This window comes from Salvelinus namaycush, chromosome 3, assembly GCF_016432855.1.
Source record: "Salvelinus namaycush isolate Seneca chromosome 3, SaNama_1.0, whole genome shotgun sequence".
Classification (NCBI taxonomy): domain Eukaryota; kingdom Metazoa; phylum Chordata; class Actinopteri; order Salmoniformes; family Salmonidae; genus Salvelinus; species Salvelinus namaycush.
In genome coordinates, this window is record NC_052309.1 from 84,229,694 (window position 1) to 84,250,117 (window position 20,424).

The 20,424-nt window shown below is 43.5% G+C and overlaps 3 protein-coding genes across 3 annotated transcripts in view; all 3 read right to left on the reverse strand.

Annotated features, from left to right (window-relative positions):
- Nucleotides 1-1,400: 1,400 nt before the first annotated feature.
- Nucleotides 1,401-7,148, reverse strand: LOC120041373 (MAPK regulated corepressor interacting protein 2-like). The gene is made up of 5 exons (XM_038986327.1): nucleotides 6,567-7,148; nucleotides 6,183-6,249; nucleotides 5,101-5,243; nucleotides 2,885-3,007; nucleotides 1,401-1,873 (listed from the first exon to the last, which is right to left on the reverse strand). The coding sequence occupies exons 1-5, from the start codon at nucleotides 6,619-6,621 to the stop codon at nucleotides 1,803-1,805; spliced, it is 459 nt and encodes a 152-aa protein (XP_038842255.1). The 5' UTR covers nucleotides 6,622-7,148; the 3' UTR covers nucleotides 1,401-1,802.
- A 408-nt stretch (nucleotides 7,149-7,556) lies between these two features.
- On the reverse strand, nucleotides 7,557-13,218 carry LOC120044678 (glycerophosphodiester phosphodiesterase 1-like). The gene is made up of 6 exons (XM_038989353.1): nucleotides 12,958-13,218; nucleotides 12,281-12,456; nucleotides 11,707-11,812; nucleotides 9,129-9,221; nucleotides 8,516-8,727; nucleotides 7,557-8,127 (listed from the first exon to the last, which is right to left on the reverse strand). Exons 1-6 carry the CDS (start codon nucleotides 13,216-13,218, stop codon nucleotides 7,980-7,982), a joined length of 996 nt encoding a protein of 331 aa, XP_038845281.1. The 3' UTR covers nucleotides 7,557-7,979.
- A 3,462-nt stretch (nucleotides 13,219-16,680) lies between these two features.
- LOC120044085 (dynein assembly factor 5, axonemal-like) overlaps nucleotides 16,681-20,424 on the reverse strand; it is a 120,688-nt gene continuing 116,944 nt past the window's right edge. Inside the window, exon 17 of the mRNA XM_038988673.1 lies at nucleotides 16,681-17,388. Coding sequence (XP_038844601.1) covers nucleotides 17,222-17,388 — 167 coding nt within the window. The 3' untranslated portion in view covers nucleotides 16,681-17,221. The remainder of the gene's footprint in view (nucleotides 17,389-20,424) is intronic.

Here is a 20,424-nt window from a genome sequence, read left to right on the forward strand (position 1 = left end):
CCATTTATATATGAACCCAAAACATTGGGTCCTGCTGAACGTGACCCATGATTCATGTCAGCTTTCTATTGTCTAGTGCTGCTCTGTAATGAGCCTTGTATTGAATCCTGCCCTGAATGAGGAAAACTCCTAAGCAGAATTCCAAGACTCTTTCTCAATTATTCTTTCCTCAGTTCTTTGTGTCCTCTCTGTTCGCCTAATTTAACACCCTCCAACCTCCCTCCACCTCCAGCCTCCCTCCCTGACCCTTGAACCAACTCCAGCCTCCCTCCCTGACCCTCCATACTCCCTCCCTGACCCGCCATCCACCTCCATACTCCCTCCCTGACCCTCCATCCACCCTCTCTCCCTGACCCTCCAATCTCCCTCCATCCACCTCCAGCCTCCCTCCCTGACCCTCCATCCACCTCCAGCCTCTCTCCCTGACCCTCCATCCACCTCCAGCCTCTCTCCCTGACCCTCCAATCTCCCTCCCTGACCCAACAATGCTAAATTGTAATTATTTTGCCACTATGGCCTATTTATTGCCTTACCTTCCTAATCTTACTACATTTGCACACAATGTACATAGATTTTTCTATTGTGTTATTGACTGTACGTTTGTTTATGTGTAACTCTGTGTTGTTGTTTTTGTCGCACTGCTTTGCTTTATCTTGGCCAGGTCGCAGTTGTTAATGAGAACTTGTTCTCAACTGGCCTACCTGGTGAAATACATTTTTTATAAAAATAAAAAATCTCTCTCCCTGACCCTCCATCCACCTCCAACCTCCCTGCCAGCCTTTATTGTATTTAACTCTCACCTGTAAACTCTACTGACTGACCTGTCACTAAGCTCTTCCCACTAAGCTTTCATCCAACCAATCAATCAGTTCCCCACTACCTCTGGAGGTGGAACTATGAACACAGCATGACTACCTCTGGAGGTCAGGAAGATCTGATCACAATCCCTTCTTTTTAAATTGTCTATACCTGTGGGCTAAATCAGAATATGGCCAAGAGCAGGATGCATGTTAGCAGCAGGTATAAACAGGGATCAGTTCTCTCCACGGGCTCCCAAGTGGCACAGCGGTCCAAGGTGCTACGTCTCAGTGCTAGAGGCGTCACTACAGACCCTTGTTCGATTCCAGGCTGTATCACAACCGGTTGTGATTGGGAGTCCCATAGGGCGGCGCACAATTTTCCCAGCGTCCTCCGGGTTAGGGTTTGGCCAGTGTCATTGTAAATAAGACTTTGTTCTTAACTGACTTGCCTAGTTAAATAAAGGTAAAATACAAATAAAATAATGTGTCCAAGCAGTGGACCACTGCTCTTTGACATCAGTGACACCCTGTGTAGAGCTGTGGTATTGCAAGCCACATCCAACCTCCAATTTAGTGAAAAATAAATCTCACCACAGCACGTCTTGAAAACACATCTTTACTGCGTTTTTAAAGTAGTACAGACATTTTGACATCTTAGCCCACAGTGTTGGACTTGAGAGATGGAGAATAACCAAAAATTCAAGACTTGTATCTTCCGGGTAGCTGCCCAAGTGGACAGCGTTGGTTGGTTAGTGTTGGTTGGTTGTACTGTTTCTGTTAAAAAGGTAAGAGTTCAGGTGAGGGGTTGTCATGGCTGCGTCCCAGCGCTGCTCTCGAGTAATGCCCATCGCCATCCCATATTTCCACTCCTCTGGAGAAGACCCACACCTGTTACCAGGTGCACTAGGCTCCAACCTGGTTGAACCCCCCTCTCACCCGACCTTCAGGCCCCTCCATAAGGCCCTCTGCCCTGGCCGATGGGGCCCCAGATGGTGGAGCCCATCAGGACAGGTTGTCAATGTTGGCCAGGAAGCGCTGGGCCCACCACTCATCCAGATCGATGGGAACAAAGTCTGGGGACGGGGAAGAGAGTTAGAGGAGGCCTCATACATTGGGTTATGATGTGGCAGCATTAACAAGTGGACCTCAACTTTTTTGTAGGGTGATGGTGTGAACAAAGGTTAGAAGCACATTATTGGAACTGGTCAAACATAGATGGTGACTATATTTTAGAAAACTAAAGTAAGAATTCAGTGGTGAAATTACTTAAGGTCCAATGCAGCTGTTTTTAACTCAATATTAAATCATTTCTGGGTAACAATTAAGTACTTTACTGTGACTGTTTTCAATTAAAATGGTCGAAGAGAAACAAAAATAGCTTCTTAGCAAAGAGCAATTTCACAAGCAAGAATTTTGCTAGGACTGTCTGGGAGTGATCTGAGTAGAGAATGGAAAACCGAAAACTAGCTGTTATTGGCAGAGAGGTTTGGAATTCTCTTTCTTATTGGTCTATTAACTAATTTACCACCTGGTGTTGTCACCAGGCAGGCCAAAACAAGCAGTCTTTTCTCATAATTTTCACAATTTCAACTGCACTGGGACATTAAGACCACGAACAGTGACAACTCAGAGGTCATATCAGAACTTTCCCAATGTTTCCCAACATGACTTTCCCAATGTTTCCCAATATGACTTTTCCAATATGACATTCCCAGTCAATGAACTCCAATATGACTTTCCCAATATGACTTCCCGAATGTTCCCCAATATGACTTTCCCAAAACGCCTCTTCTCATTGCTAAGAATGAAAACATGATGACTGACACAACCCTACATCACACTGGTTTATGTGGTGGCAGTGCTGTGACAGTCCTAACACACACGCAGATGTGACCTGCTGTCCAGGTGACCAAAAGAAGGTGCATCTTTCCATTGGGTGTGAAAAGCATGGGGGGTACGGACAGAGGAAGTAGTTTAGTGTCAAGGAAATGTGATGAGGGGGAGAGAATGGAGAACAGATTACAGTGAATGAGTGTTTAAGGGATGAGACTGATGGAGGAAGGTAGACTCAGGGCAGGACTCACTCTTCATGGCTGGGTTGGGGCTGGGGTTGGTGTCTGAATACTGCACTGGTCCCTGAGCACTGGCACTTCCTGTCTCGTCACTGGCTCCTCCCTCCTCCGCCAGCTGCACTACCTCCTGCCAGACTGCAACAGCAACACACAAGACACAACCTGGATACATGCAGCCTTCAGTAGAATTGAATGTAGGTTCCTTGGGTTTTCTTAGAAATCTATAGATTGTTCTTAGACATGCTTTAGTTTAACATTGCAAATACTACCAGGAGAAACAAAGAAGAAAACAATATGAAAATACTACCAGGAGAAACAAAGAAGAAGAAAACAATATGAAAATACTACCAGGAGAAACAAAGAAGAAGAAGAAAACAATATGAAAATACTACCAGGAGAAACAAAGAAGAAGAAAACAATATGAAAATACTACCAGGAGAAACAAAGAAGAAGAAGAAAACAATATCAAAATACTACCAGGAGAAACAAAGAAGAAGAAAACAATATGAAAGCAGACAGTCATATATTGGAACATAAAATGGGGGGAAACTCACCCTAAGAGTCAGTCAGGTTAAAACATTTTGCAGCTTAAAATGTGTAAAAAGGAAATAACCTTGAACAAAAGTAGTCGTGCCACGTCACACCCACAGTGTAAGGTCCAGTAGGGTGAATGTGACATAGCATGCCGCGATTAAAACTACATGTTAAATAATGCACTCTGTCATGTGGATTTATGAGCGTTCAGTCCACTGGCACTAATGACCAATATTATCTCACTAGTCCAAATGTTTCAAGTACTAATGTAATAAAATCACAAGTCAAAATGCAGTAGCGTGTGGTAATCAAAATGAACCCGTACTGGGGAATGAATGACTGCATAAATGAACCCGTACTGGGGAATGAATGACTGCATAAATGAACCCGTACTGGGGAATGAATGACTGCATCAATGAACCAATGAACGATGAAGGCAAGTTTGCGTTACTATCATTTTACTTAAACATGCTCATAGTGAAGGCAAGATGGAGCTCCCATATTAATGATCCAATCCTGTCAGATCTATGATAGGCACCTTTCACCATATGGACCTTCACATGACTTGAACCACCAGGTTGTTTTCTAATGTTACAGGTGTAACTGTAGTGGCCTAAAATGTGTATTTACTGGTTAATGATCCTATAAAACTTGTTGCAATCCTCATTTCTAGAACCTCTCTGTAGAAAGCCTAGTAAGAGCAGGGCCTACTTTTTGTCCTTGTCCACTCTGACCAAGGTTAAGTAGGTAATGTGCTGCCATTGCAAACGTTCAGTTGGAACAACCTAGTGTGTCACATGGGCAAGGGAGAAATGACTTAACAAGTTACACATGCTGTTTGGCTGGGTAGGTTAGGGTTAATGTTGAAATAGTCATTTAGCTTACTGTGTAGAGCTCCACTTAGGCACAAAAAAAATACTTGTGTCTTCATTCAATTACACTGCAGACTCATGCAGTGATTATCAACACATATTTCTAGAAGCCATTGTGTACTACCTTCGTTGGAGGCAGAGTAGATCATTTACACACACACAGACAGATAGACACACACGATGGTGCTGGTAGAGGGCTTCAATTTGGGTGTGAGGGCAGTGGAATTCCAGCCAGCTCCCTGAGCTGTGTGCCTGCTATTACTGGTATCAGTGTCAGTGCAGCTGTGCTGCTGAGCCTGGGAGGGGAGACTAACGCCTGGTCCAACCCTGACCCTCACCCTGCCTGGGGAGACTAACTCCTGGTCCAACCCTGACCCTGCCTGTAGTTGGGTGGGAGAACACTGGGAGGGAGACTAACTCCTGGTCCAACCCTGACCCTCACCCTGCCTGTAGTTGGGTGGGAGAACGTGTTAGAGGAGAGGTCCTACTGTCACCTCTAAAGGGACACTAGACAGAAAGGAGATGACTTGGAGACTACTCAGACTGTAGATGAGGTGAATAATAATAGTATGGTAATATTATGTTTACTATGGTCAACATGCATAATGTTGACTGAGAACATGGTTGACCATGTTGAAAGAGAAACACATTATTTGTAAAGTGGGTTGTAGGGGCAAGATCAGAGGCCCATTGTCCATAGAAGTCCTCAGTCACAACCATATTAAGTGTACTCGTGAGTGTATTGTAAAAGTAAAATTGCCAAGGTTTGAGGGGCTTGGTCCATTCTAGAAATTGTATTTCTAGGGTATCTCACTCCTTTACCTTCATAGATAAACTTGACATTCTCCTGGTGTGCAGAAGTGAAGCCCTCCTTGGGTTGGGGGTCCACCTGTAGAAGAGCTGCTGGGGTGTTGTGGTACTTCTTCCCATTCAGACGGTTAAACACGATCTTGGGTGCAGGAGAGCTGCAGGACAAAAAAAGATGGGCTTAAACAACATTTATTTTAAGTCTACACACAATATACCTATAGTAAATATGACATGAGGAAATGGTCTCTAAATAGTTTCTTAGGCATGTTTGCTACTGTAGTTAAGGCGTCATAAATTACTCTGACTCTGCTCTCTCTCAATCGTTCATTCATGACAAATGAATTCAAACGTATGCTTCACTCAGAGCAAGGACTAGCTAGATAGGAAGTCAGTCACCTGAACCACATCGGTTACCATACCTTCGAACACAGTAAGGTTTCTATGGTGATAACGAAAGCCCACATGATAAGAATGCAGTATTTTTATTTTATTTATTTGACCTTTATTTAACAGTATGGAGGATGCCATGATGGATATGCCGCATATTGTGCTTCTCTCTACTCGATCAGGACCAAATTAGTGAAATATTGCTAAAGATATGATAAACATCTTATTGTTGCTGTTTATTTGAAACTGGTTATCTTGAAACTTAGTAAACATGTGTGAGTAGACAGCAGAGAGCAACTACCTAGCATGCACGTGTTGGGACTAGACAGTGACAACAAACGCTCGTGAGTAACCTTGCTTCCCACACACAAGGTCGTTTCACGCCCCTGTTCAATGACATAAAAGCAGGTGGCTGTGGTTTGGAAAAGACCCACAACAGTGTGCTTTGTGATAGAATGTGCCCCATGGATATTCGTTTTTATATCTAGCTTGCTACTATTACATGCCAATACAGGCGCTCGCGCTACAACAATGTTGCAAGTGTCGGTGCTAGTGTTGCAAGATGTGCATTTCTGAAACTTTAATGCTTCATAGTCTGCAGGTCGAAGCTATGCCAAACATCATTACAGTACAATAATAACAGTGACACTGCCATTATACGCTAATAACACTGTTAAACCTATGTACAATGCAATAATAGTACTTACTCTGGTATAGACCAAGGCGTTTGTTTGTGCTTGAAGTCATTTATTTTGTCAATCTGCTGCGTTTGACCTGATATTAAAAAAGGTAATAGATATCAACATTGTACTGAAAAAGAAAGCGATATCAACATGTTAAGTTAACCACTGAAAACACCGAATGTATGTTACTGCCTCTGAATGAAGCCCCTTTAATGGATTGGCATCAACATTGGCACACATGCGCAAATATACACTCGTGCCACACTGTAAATGTTAACATGTAACAAGGCATGTATCTAAGCTCAGAATTACAATGTATCATCACCTTCATGACAGTGTGAGCGAGAGGTCACTGGCACTTTGTTACAAAAGTGTCCGAATCGGTCTCCTAGAATCCACCACACTCACCTGTTCGTCGCTGTGTAACAAGTTTGCTGGGACCTCTTGTAATTGTGTACATCATGTGCTAGCAAAATCCTAGTGAACTTCAGTATGGCACTTTGAAGTGTCCTATAGACTTTCCAGGCCGGTTATGTCAGAGGCAAATTGGGTATAGGCTCAGTTTATAATTTATAAAATATTTACAATATTTCCTCTCGTGTAATTTCTCGACGCATCCACGATTAAAAAAACAGGTCCGTGTTTTTCCTGTTACATTGGGCAAATTCCGTTTCAAAATGATCTCTGCATTTCAACTACTAGAATCTTCTGCGCTGCGAACGACTGGTGGAAACTTTTGGGATAATCTACCGCGCCACAACATAACCATGAATCAAGCTCCTGTTTTTCGGTATTCAATCATTCTAGTTGAAAACGTATCTCAAAACAAACCATTATAGATTGCTACGTTCTCCTGAGGCCCTGTGGCACGAGCTGATCGCCTTGCATCCAGCGTGTGAAGAAGTAGGTAACTTTGGTCCTTGGGGCTGTCGGAGTCGGTACAATGTCAGATCTGATGAAACATGAGCTGTCATTGAGCTGCAAAGACACTCAACCAACGCAGCGCATACATTTTGACATCGCAACACGCCTCCCTCCGTCTTTTAAAGCGACAGTGACCAACTGACTGTATGGCAGAGGACAGGTCTGAAGATAGGGGTACAGCATTGCCGCTGTCCTCAACGTTGCTCTCAGATATGAACAAAACAAGAATAAGGTGTACCCCCATCATGTATACACAGTGACCATACAATACAATCACATATACACTGGAATACTCATTATTCAGCACCAATCTGCATGTACATTAGGACAGGGGATATTTATTTTTCCAATATTTACAGTGGGCCTGCAGTAGTCCCGATAAATAACATGGTTTCATAAAGGATACATTGTACATCATGTTTTCATTGACAAATCAAAGATACATGTCAACAAAGAGAGTTGTATTTTGTACCATTGTTATAGTGTCATATCGTTAATACAATATTAATGAATGTAGCCTAATCTCCTAATGCACAGATCAGTATGAAGATGAACAATTCAACATGGCAAATTAGCAAATTGTCTGCATTTAGTGGTGTGATGATTGGTTCAAGAGAGTATTTCTGAGATGATGTTGCTATTGCTGGTGTTGTATAGTTGTCAAATGAGGGTTGACATTGTATGATCTTGTTTGAGTGTTTGCAGTGAAAACTATTATGGTTAAAAGGGGCAACCTGAACTAGAAAATGATCTGCTATGCAGCTATATTGGATGTGTACTGTCCTGTACATTCATACTCCATATTCATATTCCCTATGATAGTGAGGTCTGAGTCCTTGTACAACTATGTGTTATTGTTAGGTAGTAGTCTAGAAGTGTGTGTGTGTTGTGTGTCAGTCAGTAGTGAGGCTCACAGTCTTCCCTCAGGCTGTCAGTGATATAGCTGATCTTCAGGACATCTTGGTAGAACTGTTTATCCACGGCCGTGTTGATGGTCCAGCCCACCACCTCCACCCCTCGCTCTGCCCAGTACTGGACATAGTCCCTGTAGAGAGGGATAGATGAGGGGAGTGGAGACATGTTGGGTCAGTGGTCAGGGTATCGTGTTTGTTTTAATATTTCAACAAACATCAATATATTATATGAATACAGACAGTATATGTTATCTGACAATACGATACAATTGTCTCAATTTTGAACTTCCGCTGATATTAACACGCAATGCTGTGTGATTCAATCCATGGTCATGTTCATTAGGGCTACACTGTATGTAGCAAAACGTTTTGCAACGGAAAACAAAAATGAGAGTTTCCTATTGAAAAAGTCCAGATAGTGTCCCCAGTTTCAGAGTGTTTTATTAAATTTTCTCCCTAATGAACACAAGCCATGTAACAAACTCAGTAGGCCGAGCCACTGCTGTTCGTATTACTCACAGGGAGATGAAATCCTTCTGCATGAGGATGGCTGAAACGCCACACAGGTTCCACAACAGGTGATGGTGGGCCCAGTCCAGCAGCACATCCAGAACTCCCAGCCAGTAGTTCGTCCACGCTGACAGGGAACGGGGTGTTCCATCGCCATAGCGACTGAGGCTCCAGGGCCGGTGGGTCAGGGCCGTGACCACCCCAGGGTCCGCCTGACGCATCTGGAGAAGTTGACCGATGAGGAGGTCAGAGGTGGTGTTATGGTTATGAGGACAGATAACAGTCTTGTAATAACACATCCATACAGTGTGTAACAAGCCTGGACCCACACCTGTTTGACAATGGTTGTTTTCAGGCCAAACATGACAATGACCGTAGGAGTTGGCAAAACAGTACAAACAGACCTGGGACCAGACTGGTGCTGAACTGCACACGATAGGAAAAACACTACTATAATGGAACAGAAGATGACTAAATGTGCACATGGATGTCTCAACTCATATGTACAGTTTAGTTTGAAGTTTTTGTGCATATAGTTGGGCTATGTTGTGTGTTACGGAGTTGAAATGTTGTTTTCGAACAAACATAAATGTCAAATGACCAGAGATGTTACAAAGGTTACCTTGTAGATAAGTTTAGGTTGAAAGGAACAGACAATGCTGGAGTTGTAGAGGACAGGGTGTTTGCGATACATCTCCCCTAGGGCTGCAGCTGCCTGGTGGGGAGGAGGGAACATCTACAGTACTTACTGTCAAACTACATGCAGTGTAACACAAATACATGTGGGCGGCAGGTGGCATGGTAACCAAAAGCTCACTGGTTTGAATTCTAGAGTCGACAAGGTGACAAATCTGCCGATGTACCATTGAGCAAGGCACTTAGCCCTAATTTGCTCAAGGAGCGCCGTACTACTATGGCTGACCCTGTAAAATAACACATTTCACTGCACCTATCCTTTGTATGTGACAATACAACATGATATATCAGGACTACTATTTGAGAAGGTCCGGTCACACAAATTTCCTCTGTGGCAAAGGTCCGGATTGATATTGTCTTTATTGGACCAAACCCCCACCTCGCGACCTCAACGTTTCACACCCCTCTTGTTAGCGGAAAGAAAATATTGCAGTTTTAAAGCAAATTTTCTGCACTTCTACCCATTTTTCGATGTCACCTGAGTGAGTCAACAAAAATCTAAATGTTGGGCCCCTGGAAGTAAAGGCTCCTGGGCACAATCTGGCCATGATAACTACAAGATCAAGATAGCCTAACTTACCTACCTAGCTAACGTGGGCTTGTTGATCAACAGGACATTTCTGACAGGTTATAAATAGCTCTCTCAGATCTGTCAGTGAATGACATAACAAGAGGAAAACTAGTCGTGCACCACATTTCTAAATTGCACCTTGTGTGTTCTAATATTACAACTCTCAACTGAAAGCCAGTTGAAAGCCAGAGGGTATTGACCCCATTATGGGTTCAGATCTGGACCACGTCCGCCTGTTGAGTATGGCTGTGATATATGATGATCTTATGGTCAGCAAGTGGAATTTTATTTAAGGCCCAGTGGAGTGAAAATTCAGTTTCCCGTGTTTTATCATATTGTTCAACATCTGATGAAACTAACACTGTAAAAGTGTGAAAAAAAGTGATCAGTATTTTTTCCTGATAGTTGCTGGTTGAAGATACAATCTACACAAGACCTTCTAATCAGCAGGTTTGCATGGGCGGGAGTTTCGCCTTTCCATGGTGACGACATCATGCGGTAAATTGGTTAATAGACCAATAGGAAAGAGAGTTCCTAACCTCTCTGCGAATAATAGCTAGTTTTCCGTTTCCCCCTCCGAACTCAGACCAAGACAGTCCTAGAACATTTTTTGGTTGAGAATTTTTTGGGGGTCAATTTGAATGGAAATCTATTACAGGAAGGTACTTATTTGTTACCCAGAAATTATTTGATATTGATATGAAAATGGCTGCATTGGGCCTCTCTGTTATTATCTATGCATAGTCACTTTAATAACTCTACCTACATGTACATATTACCTCAATTACCTCGACCACGGTGCCCCCGCACATTGACTCTGTACCGGTACCCCCTGTATATAGCCCCCATATTGTTATTTACTGCTGCTCTTTAATTATTTGTTATTCTTATCTTACTTTTTTCTTTAGGTAATTTCTTAAAACTGCATTGTTGGTTAAGGGCTTGTAAGTAAGCATTTCACTGTAATACCTGTTGTATTCGGTGCATGTAACAAATAAAATATGATTTGATTTAATACTATGAAACACTAAAGGGCGGTTTCTGGGACACAGACGAAGCCTAGTCCTGGACTAAAAATGATCAATGGAGAATCTCTATTAAAAATCATTTTTATTCCAGGATTAGGCTTAATCTGTATCTGGGAAACTGCTCCAAGACTATTTAATTGTATTTTTGACTGCTTTGCTCCTCCATATATAATGAGGTCTGTAGGGGACTTTGGCAAATAAAACTGTCAATATGGGGAAGGTGGAAGTATAGTGAGTCACATTGTAAAGGGGGTTGAATTCCTCTCAGACCCACTGTCTGTGGCAGCTGTGAGATTCTTTCTGACCAGTCTCTGTAGCAGGGATTCCTATGTTACTACCTTAAACAGCTGTGTTTTAACATGCCTTAATCTCCCTATACACTCAGTTTACTACCATTTGACCTTACAGCGATGTGGTTGTCATTCAAAGTGCTGCTGGAGTGTGTATACCAGTGTTTCCCAACCCTGGTCCTCCAGTACCCCCAACAGTACACCTTTTCCTTGTATCCCTGGACAAACACACCTCATTCAACTCATTGAGGCTCGATGATTAGTTGACAAGTTGAATCAGATGTGCTTGTCCAGGGTTACAATAAACATGTATACTGTTGGGGGTACTGGAGGACCAGGGTTGGGAAAACCTGGTGTATACTGTAGTGAAGCCCTAAGTCCTAAAGCTTTATAACAAGGATTGTACCTGCCTAGAGAGGGCCCTGTCCAGACACAACCCCTATAGCCTACCCACTAGACACCTGGAAAGAACTGAGGATTGGAAGTGTCAGCAATATGGTAAACAATCAGAAGACAAGATGGAGCCATCACCATATTGCTTAAACCTGTATCCAATCCCCACAGATCTCCAGTTGTATCTAGGAAGTAGGGGCTGTTCCTAGACAGGGACAATACCTGATCAGGTTGATCTTTGACATCAAAGAAGATGGTCAGCTGGTGGTTGATGCATTCCTCCACTGCCTCCTGAAGCGTTGGCACCCTCTCCCCCTTGAACTTCTCCCTGGAGACACACAAAGGCCAGCGGGGACACACAAACGTTTGTACTGCTGCTATATTTGAGACTCCACCAATAGGTCTATATCTGGCCTCGTACCATTCACAGTTCACACTCCCCACTAGTGTATTTTCAGTCATCCTGACTGTCCTGCTTGAAGTCCAACTGAACTCACCGATCACACATGGGGCCATGTTACTAAGCGTTTGCACCAGGTACTGACCCTACCAGTGTTTCCTGGCAGAAGCACCAACTTGTGTTCTTTTTAGATCTGCTAACACTGAAGGCGTAACATTCAGGTCAGGGTCATGTTCATTAGGCTATACAACTGAAAATGTTTTGCAACAGAAAACAAAAACAAGCATTTCTTATTGGTCCCTCCCTGTTTCAGTCCATTTTCTGCCTAATGAATATGACCCAGGAGTTCAATGCTTTTGGACCAGGCCCTAACCTCCCCTCCCCTGCCAAGCCCACCTGAGCCTGTGTTTGCCCGTGGCGTCGAGTGTCCTGAGCTCTGCCAGACGTAGCGTGCCCACCGCTCCCGTCCCGTTGGTGGTGCGGTCCACCGTCTCATCGTGCATCAGCACCGCCACTCCATCTGCAGTGAAGCCCAAGTCCAGCTCCACCCCTGTGGCTCCATTCCTGCTGGCCTAGAGGATGGGAGAGGAGGATGAAGCAGGGGGAGGAGGAAGGGACGGAGAGGTGTGTGGAGAAAGACGGGAGAGATATAGATCTGAAATGGATAGATAGACAGAGTAGGGGAGACGGAGCAGCAGGCTATTAAACCAACTGGGATTGTACTGATCTAGTAGGCCTAGACATTAGCCAAAATATATTTCAAATTAAAGAATAGATACAAAAAAATAATGTTCAAGACATTCTAAACTATAACTAACCATGGCAAAATAAGTTAGCAGGCTCTCCCTCTGCATGGATTTTGGGCAACATTTATTAAACCCCCTGATAATATGAAACAATGTCACAGTACAGACAAGGGACGTCATATGCCTCTCATCCGCCTCCGCTCACTTCACCTGCTGCCCCTAAATCAAATCATTATAGCCCAGTAAGCCTACTCATCATTTTATTTGCAGCTACAGCATTAAGTAGGTCAGACAGGGTAGATAACTGATACTTTGTCCTTGATTCACCTCTCGGATCGCTGCAATGGTGTTCTCCGGAGCATCGTGTCCCCCTGCCCGGTGCGCAACCACGGGGACGCCGGCGCTCGCAAGGCCAGTAGGCCGCAGCACCTGACTTGCCTGGTCAGCCGGTACTTGTGGGAACCGAAACATCACGATAAAGACGTAAATGGATGCGGTGACGGCCGATGCTCCAATCGCGCTCCTGGTCCCGAATAGAACCAGCAGAAATACCGCTGAGAAATAAACTTCGTCTCCAATTTGTAACATCGTTAAGAAGCGTTGATTAAAATGTATCCAATGATAAAATCAATACATTGTCACAGTTCTCAATACTAATTTATTTGATCGATCTACTTGATCACCGAATGATAGTTCCTTGTTGGTGTGGGATTCCAAGTTGAGACCGAGATGCATGCGCTTAGGTAACTACCAGACACAGCAAAAAAAAACTAAGAATTCAATTACGCATCATTCCAGACACAGCCGACTCACTGCTCCAGCTTCACAAGATAAAAACACCATATTATATTGCGATGGGATGTTGCAGAATCCGAGATTTGAAAGGAGAGAGCATCAGTCGGTTTCTAGTTCATAGTACACGCGGATCTAGAGGTCGTTGCTATGGAGTAGAGACGAGAGAAGTACCACGCTCACACTACTCGAGATAGCTGCAGTCTGAGCCATACCATATCAATACAATAAAATAGAATGACATAAATATATTATATTTCTATGGCTAGAGCCATAGTGGAGAGTTTCTGACTGTGGCTATGCACTAATCTATAGATACTGAACATTACACTGAGTGGCCAGGTTATTAGGTGCACCACCCTGTTCACAAAAATGGTTCACTCCTACATATGAGTCGTGTGGCCGTGGTATATAAACAGTGGCAACCCATTTATTCAGGGTAGGTGCACATTTTTAGCCCCCCCCCTAACAAAAATACATATATAATTATATATATTTTTGCCTGTTTTGCATGTTATTTTAGCATTAATACTTGTCACATATCAGTTTGCAAACAATGTAAAAAAATATATATAATTCAGTTAATAAAGCCACATACACACATGGTCTCTTTTTTGCTTTCTTGAGTAAGGCAGCTCCAATATGCAGGTGTTTCACCCTAGCTCAGTGCTTTCTGTGGTGGTGAGGTGAGCCAGCAGAAAATAGGAGCATTGTGCTGTGATTGGCTCAGTGTTCTGTCACTCATGAAGTACTAAATCCTTAGGAAGGGTAGACATCCAGAATTTCAGCCCTTTGGGTCCTGCCATATAGTTATATTACAAGTGCCTTTCAAAGAAGGCTCAAGGTCATTGGCCACAAATGAAATGATGTAAAATCACGTTTTATGTAAAGGAGCTTTGATTGGACTGATCATGTCAACATCTTACTTTCAAAGTCTTAGCTAGTAGTCATCATCATCATGAATCAAGACGACAATCTACTGGCAAATCCTTTTTAATCCTTGTCATGTGAAGGGAAAATATAGATAAAACGTATTGGTGCTCATCGGCCACTGGACATAAAGATTACACAACAAGTGGGAAATCGCAAATTCAACAATAACTCGTTTGGAAGGAATCAGTGGCTAACTGCAAGCACTGCAAAGAAACCACTAACGTTAGCCTGCCATTCAATGGAGTGGCTGTGTTTTTTTCCCCGAGTTTCCACCATAAATCCAGAGAATGCCAGACTTTGATGACAAAATGTGTCCACAAAGGGCCGCTGCGCCACCTTCACAAGGTGAGTCTAAAAATGCCAGGGAAGTATTACTTTCTTCGGTACAGTATACATAAGTGTATGTTGTGTAGTAAGCTGTTAGTAGCCCATGTTCCTCACCCTAATAATTTGGTCTATTTTCACCAAAGCGGTATTGTAAACACATCGTTTGTGACCGCACGTGCAAATTCAGCACACACAGCATTCAATAATAGAATAGTGTTATTTGACGTGTCAAATTAAAAGCTAATTTAACACGTCAAATAGTGTTATATGATGTGTATTTTTTTTTTTACACGCAAATACCCAAACTGCGTTCATTGTGCCTCACCCTAATAATTTGGTCTATTTTCACCTCTCATTTTCGCCTACATTTCTAACTTGGTGGTGCACATGTAGCCTATAACCTGTTTTAGAAAAATGTAATCATTGAATATTGTAAGAGCTTTCATTGTCTGTTTATATACCCCCTTTATTTATCCTACGGTTCTGACTTGTTGTACAGGGAGAACACTGTAAGAACGGCCCATGTTCTGAATTCTGTTGCTGTACATTTCAAAAGTGCTGAACAAATAGTTATATTGACTACGTCCGTCGTCGCTTGCTCATTAATATCTTAATCGAAATTACGGATTGCCTCTTATCTGCTTGTCATCCCCTTATGCCATAGTTTGTACATCTCAATTGTCATTAGAAACCCAATTTTTGCTTTAAGCAAGTCAGCCATATCAGCTATGTATTTAAAAGAAAAAATGTAAAGGCAGTAAATGAGGCTGAATGAACTGTTTCGCTACCAGACTAGGCTCCGCTGATAGCCAGGTGTAGCAGTGGTAAGGTGTTGGGTCTGGTGTTGGGACAGCTTTATGTAGGGCCTAACAGTTTGTGGGCACCGTTTGTCACCGTAATAGTGCAATTCATGTATTGTTTAGTGTTGTATGTGTAGTGGCTTTGCTGGCATGCATCGCACTTTTTTTGTTTTGCCCCACCAAGATTTACATGCTAAAATTGCCACTGTATATAAATCAGGCATTGAGGCATTCAGTTACTGTTTGATTGAACTTTAGAATGGGCAAAACAAGTGACTTTGAACGTGGTATGATCTTCGGTGGCAGGCACGCCGGTTCCAGCGTCTCAGAAACGTCCGGCCTCCTGGGATTTTCACGCATGACAGTCTAGGGTTTACCGGAGAATGGTGCGAAAAAACACAAATACATCTAGTCAGCAGCAGTCCTGAAGGAAAAAAACAGCTTGTTGTTGAGAGTTCTAAGGAGAAGGTCAAGAATCGCACAAGCTAACAGGCAGGCCACAACAGGCAGGCCACAACAGGCAGGCCACAACAGGCAGGCCACAACAGGCAGGCCACAACAGGCAGGCCACAACAGGCAGGCCACAACAGGCAGATAACGGCGCAGTACAACAGCGGTGTGCAGAACAGCATCTCAGAACGCACACCTCGTTGGTCCTTGTCACAGATGGGCTATTGCTGCAGACGACCACCGGGTTCCACTCCTATCAGCTAAAAACATGAAGAAGCGGCTCCAGTGGGGACGTGATCACCAACACTGGACAATTGAGGAGTGGAAAAACATTGCTTGGTCAGACGAATCCCGGTTCCTGTTTTATCATGCTGACAGCAGAGTCAGGAGTTTGCGTAAGCAGCATGAGTCCATGGCCCCACCCTGCCTGGTGTCAACGGTACAGGATGGTGGCGGGGATGTAATGGTGTGGGGAATGTTTTCCTGGCACATGTTAGGTCCCTTGATACCAATTGAGCAACTTTTCCATGCCCCAAAGAATTCCTGCTGTTCTGTAAGCAAAGGGGTGTCCGACCCGGTACTAGATGGGTGTACCTAATAAACTGGCCACTGAGTGTCACAAATAAAATGTTTTTAGAACCCAAACACCACGATACCCTGCATGACAATTTGAATGGCCCTTCCCCTGTATGTCATTTGGAACACTAGTGTGACCACACATTACAAAAGAAAGTAAACCACAGTGCACTTAGTGAAAATGTATTATATTTATCAAAGATAAACAGTCAATTCAGTCTAGAAATCAAGGCACAACAGAATGAAATATCAACATATAAAATATTTTCTGATAAGAGTTCAATAAACACACTTTTTGAGGAACCAATTAAAAAGCATAGTAATGAACAAACAAAATCACAGAGTACAACCCTGTGTTCTGGGGTGGATTTGAAAAAGGAAAGGGTAACAGTTTGAGCTCTAAGAGAACCTAAGCAGTTGGACAATATTCTTGTTGTACAGGGTACAACAAATAGATACCTGCCTTAGTGCTGTTAGACACATAGATACAATGTGTCAAGTCGTATCTCGGGATGCCCATATCATTGTATCACTCTCTTAGTGACAGCTGTGTGTGTGTATATACTGTATGTGAGAGGGAGAGAGTCCATGCTGGACATTTGTGAGAGGGGCAGTTCCAGGTTTGTTTTTCTTGGTATGTCATAGAAATATAATCTATATGATGTCTAGATTATATACAGATATAGGATCTTCATTTGACCAGTATTGTCGCATCAGTAGATCTTTCCAATACTATGCATCTCTACACCGTATCCTTGCGTAGAGTGGATGTGCTGGAGCAGTTGGTCACAGTAGACAGGGGTGCGCTGTTTGTCCCTCACGGCTTCCACTTCCTGCTTAAGGAGGGCTGGGTGGACACCACTGCCGGTCTTCAGGACCTCTGGACACACAGACAGACATGAGACAGTCAGGGGTTAAGTGGAAATGGACACACACAAATAAGTGACAGACTCTCTCATACACACACACACACACACACACACACACACACACACACACACACACACACACACACACACACACACGTGAAAGTAGACTACCTAGAGGAACTCGACACAAAGGAATTCAACACAATAACAAAGTCAAGATATGTGGATTATTAGCTGCAATCATTCATCACTAGCTGCAATCATTCATTGGAAATGAATAATTTGATTCAATGCAATTGTATTTATGAGGACTGACAGTGAAGCAACCACCAGAGAATATTTGCAACGATACATTGATTTTAATAGTAATTTTTGGCAACATTTCTGTACTTGTTACTTTTGTACACAATACCGTTCTGTCTGAGTGATTGACAAGGGAGATGTCCAATGGAGCAGAGTTATCACAATCAATATTACCACCGGGGTTGAAGAATGCAGAGTTTTTTCAGCGAAGTCTCACATTGCAAAATGAGACCTCGCCCTCATAATCAACAAACACCCCCACCTTCTTGGGCTTTTCTCTCAGGTGGATGCAGATCGAAGGTGATGTAGAGATCTGGTACCCAATGTCATGCAGTCCCAAAGCCCAATATCTATTATCCAGTTCAGTAACAACATATGTTTCCTGTTGATGGACTGCCTGGCCACTCCCATCCACCAGTTAGTCTTCCCTTTCACCTGCACCTCATAGTAGAACTTCCCTGAGAAGCCCTGGTGTTCCAACACAGACCTATGGTTTGTTAACCTTTTGGGATTGTCCGGGAGATTCTTTGGTCTCCATGTTTCACTCCTCAGACAGGATAAGGTATCGTCATGCAGTATCAGAATCCAAAGTCACATTCACTGACCACCGCTGAATTCTCTTCAACATAAACGTCAATTCATTAATCTCCATTTTGAAATTCTCAAGTTCAGAAAAGTTTTCGTGAAGTCTCTGATAGCTTAAAAAGAGCTCTCGTCATGATCCCCACACACAGGTCACTGTGAACGCTGATCTCAGACCAGTCCCTGGTGCGTGGAATGGTGCAGAGGGATGGGAAGCTGGTGGTCCTCAGGGTGTTTTAGCTCAGTGATTTCCTGCTCTAGCTCTTTAATGAGCCCTTCAGCCCATCTCTCAGTTGCTTTCTGCTTCTCTTCAACCACTGCAATGAGCTCAGCCTGGCTTCTCTCAATGGAATACACTACTGATGTGATAGCAGACAGTGTGCAGGTCCTCTCTCTTTCCATCTCTCTTTCTGAGCTCTACAGTGTTTGAGGGGGGTGGGGGGGTGGGCTTGGGAGTAGAAGTCTATTGGACCTAGACTTGGCGCTCCGGTACCGCTTGCTGTGCAGAGAGAACAGTCTATGACTAGGGTGGCTGGAGTCTTTGACCATTTTTAGGGCCTTCCTCTGACACCGCCTGGTATGGAGGTCCTGGATGGCAGGAAGCTTGGCCCCAGTGATGCACTGGGCCGTACGCACTACCCTCTGTAGTGCCTTGCGGTCGGAGGCCGAGCAGTTGCCATACCTGGCAGTGATGCAACCAGTCAGGATGCTCTCGATGGTACAGCTGTAGAACCTTTCGAGGATCTGAGGACCCATGCCAAATATTTTCAGTCTCCTGAGGGGGAATAGGTTTTTGTCGTGCCCACTTCATGATTGTCTTGGTGTGCTTGGACCATGTTAGTTTGTTGGTGATGTGGACACCAACCTGCTCCACTACAGCCCCATCGATGAGAATAGGGGTGTGCTCGGTCCTCTTTTTCCTGTCGTCCACAATCATCTCCTTTGTCTTGATCATGTTGAGAAAGAGGTTATTGTCCTGGCACCACACGGCCAGGTCTCTGACCTCCTCCCAATAGGCTGTCTTAACGTTGTCGGTAATCAGGCCTTGAGGTTCGTCCCAGTGCAGACATCACAGGACACTTCTCCAGGCTCGGCAGGGGACTCATCTCTGTCTCGCACTCGCTTAAAATGATCAGCAACATCTCTGAGTGTTTTGTTGATTTATAGCGGTCTCCTTTAGAATGTCTCTTTACACATTGGACACTGGCACTGTTCAGTGGTATTTCAGTGTCCACTGATACAGGCCATGCAGAAGTTGTGTCCGCATGGAGTGGTGACGGGCTAAGTGAACACAGTCAGACAGATAGAGCACTGGATCTGATCAGACAGGAGACTGGAGGACGCCATTTCTGGAACATAATAACCCAAAAAACATTAGGACTTCCTGGAATGAGTCAGCTCTTGATAGCTTTGTTTACGGCTGAATCTGAACTTGAAATACAAGTGTGTAATAATTGTTTCCAAACAAATCCTAAGTTTGGATTTAGCCCTTACTGTAAAAGTTGTCACTACAAATGTAGAACTATTGATACTTGTGAACAGCACAACTCATTGTTTCCTAGTGTTCAGGAAGTCATGGGACTCTGATCGAAATCATTCACACCTATCAATCATTCTCTCAATTCAATCAACTGCTACATTGTCAAAGTAAACATATAACAAAGATGGTGGAATAAGATAGGAAGATAACAGACTAACAACAATACAAATAATAATCTCTCTCTACTCACCTGAATGTATAGAATGTGTGGCTGTCTGGAATCGTCTCTTTTAGTCACAATGATAAGGGCCTCTCACAGATGGGTAGAAAGGCCTCTACAGACAACATTCCTTCTGTGCCCCTTTTATTCATCTCAGTTTTCTCTTCTGTCTGTTCTCTGACTGCTGCCTCTTCATCTGACAGTGATAATACTCAGCCACACCTTGGACTATGACTACAACTGCTTTACATTGACTGCTTTCACAGGGATAAAGGTAACATGTGATGTATTACAAGCTTAGGTCACATCAATACACCTGTACTGTAAAAGCCTGTCATATAGCAACACTAGCAGCATAATCTGAACTCCAGCAATGGTAAATAACATTGTTCGCAGGCCATGATGTATCATAACTTTCCAAGATGGCGTAGCAGTCGGACGTCTGTTTTGTCTTGTCTGGTC

What these genes read in the sequence shown, in the direction of transcription:
- LOC120041373 (XM_038986327.1), bottom strand. Translation starts at nt 6,621, where the DNA reads ATGATGTACACAATTACAAGAGGTCCCAGCAAACTTGTTACACAGCGA. An exon ending in TGTTACACAGCGACGAACAG is followed by an intron (nt 6,250 to 6,566) that starts GTGAGTGTGGTG and finishes TTTTAATATCAG; the next exon opens with GTCAAACGCAGCAGATTGAC. An exon ending in ACGCCTTGGTCTATACCAGA is followed by an intron (nt 5,244 to 6,182) that starts GTAAGTACTATT and finishes TTTGTCCTGCAG; the next exon opens with CTCTCCTGCACCCAAGATCG.
- LOC120044678 (XM_038989353.1), bottom strand. Translation starts at nt 13,218, where the DNA reads ATGTTACAAATTGGAGACGAAGTTTATTTCTCAGCGGTATTTCTGCTG. An exon ending in ACGGGCAAACACAGGCTCAG is followed by an intron (nt 11,813 to 12,280) that starts GTGGGCTTGGCA and finishes GTGTGTCTCCAG; the next exon opens with GGAGAAGTTCAAGGGGGAGA. An exon ending in CAGAAGGATTTCATCTCCCT is followed by an intron (nt 8,128 to 8,515) that starts GTGAGTAATACG and finishes CCCTCTCTACAG; the next exon opens with GGACTATGTCCAGTACTGGG.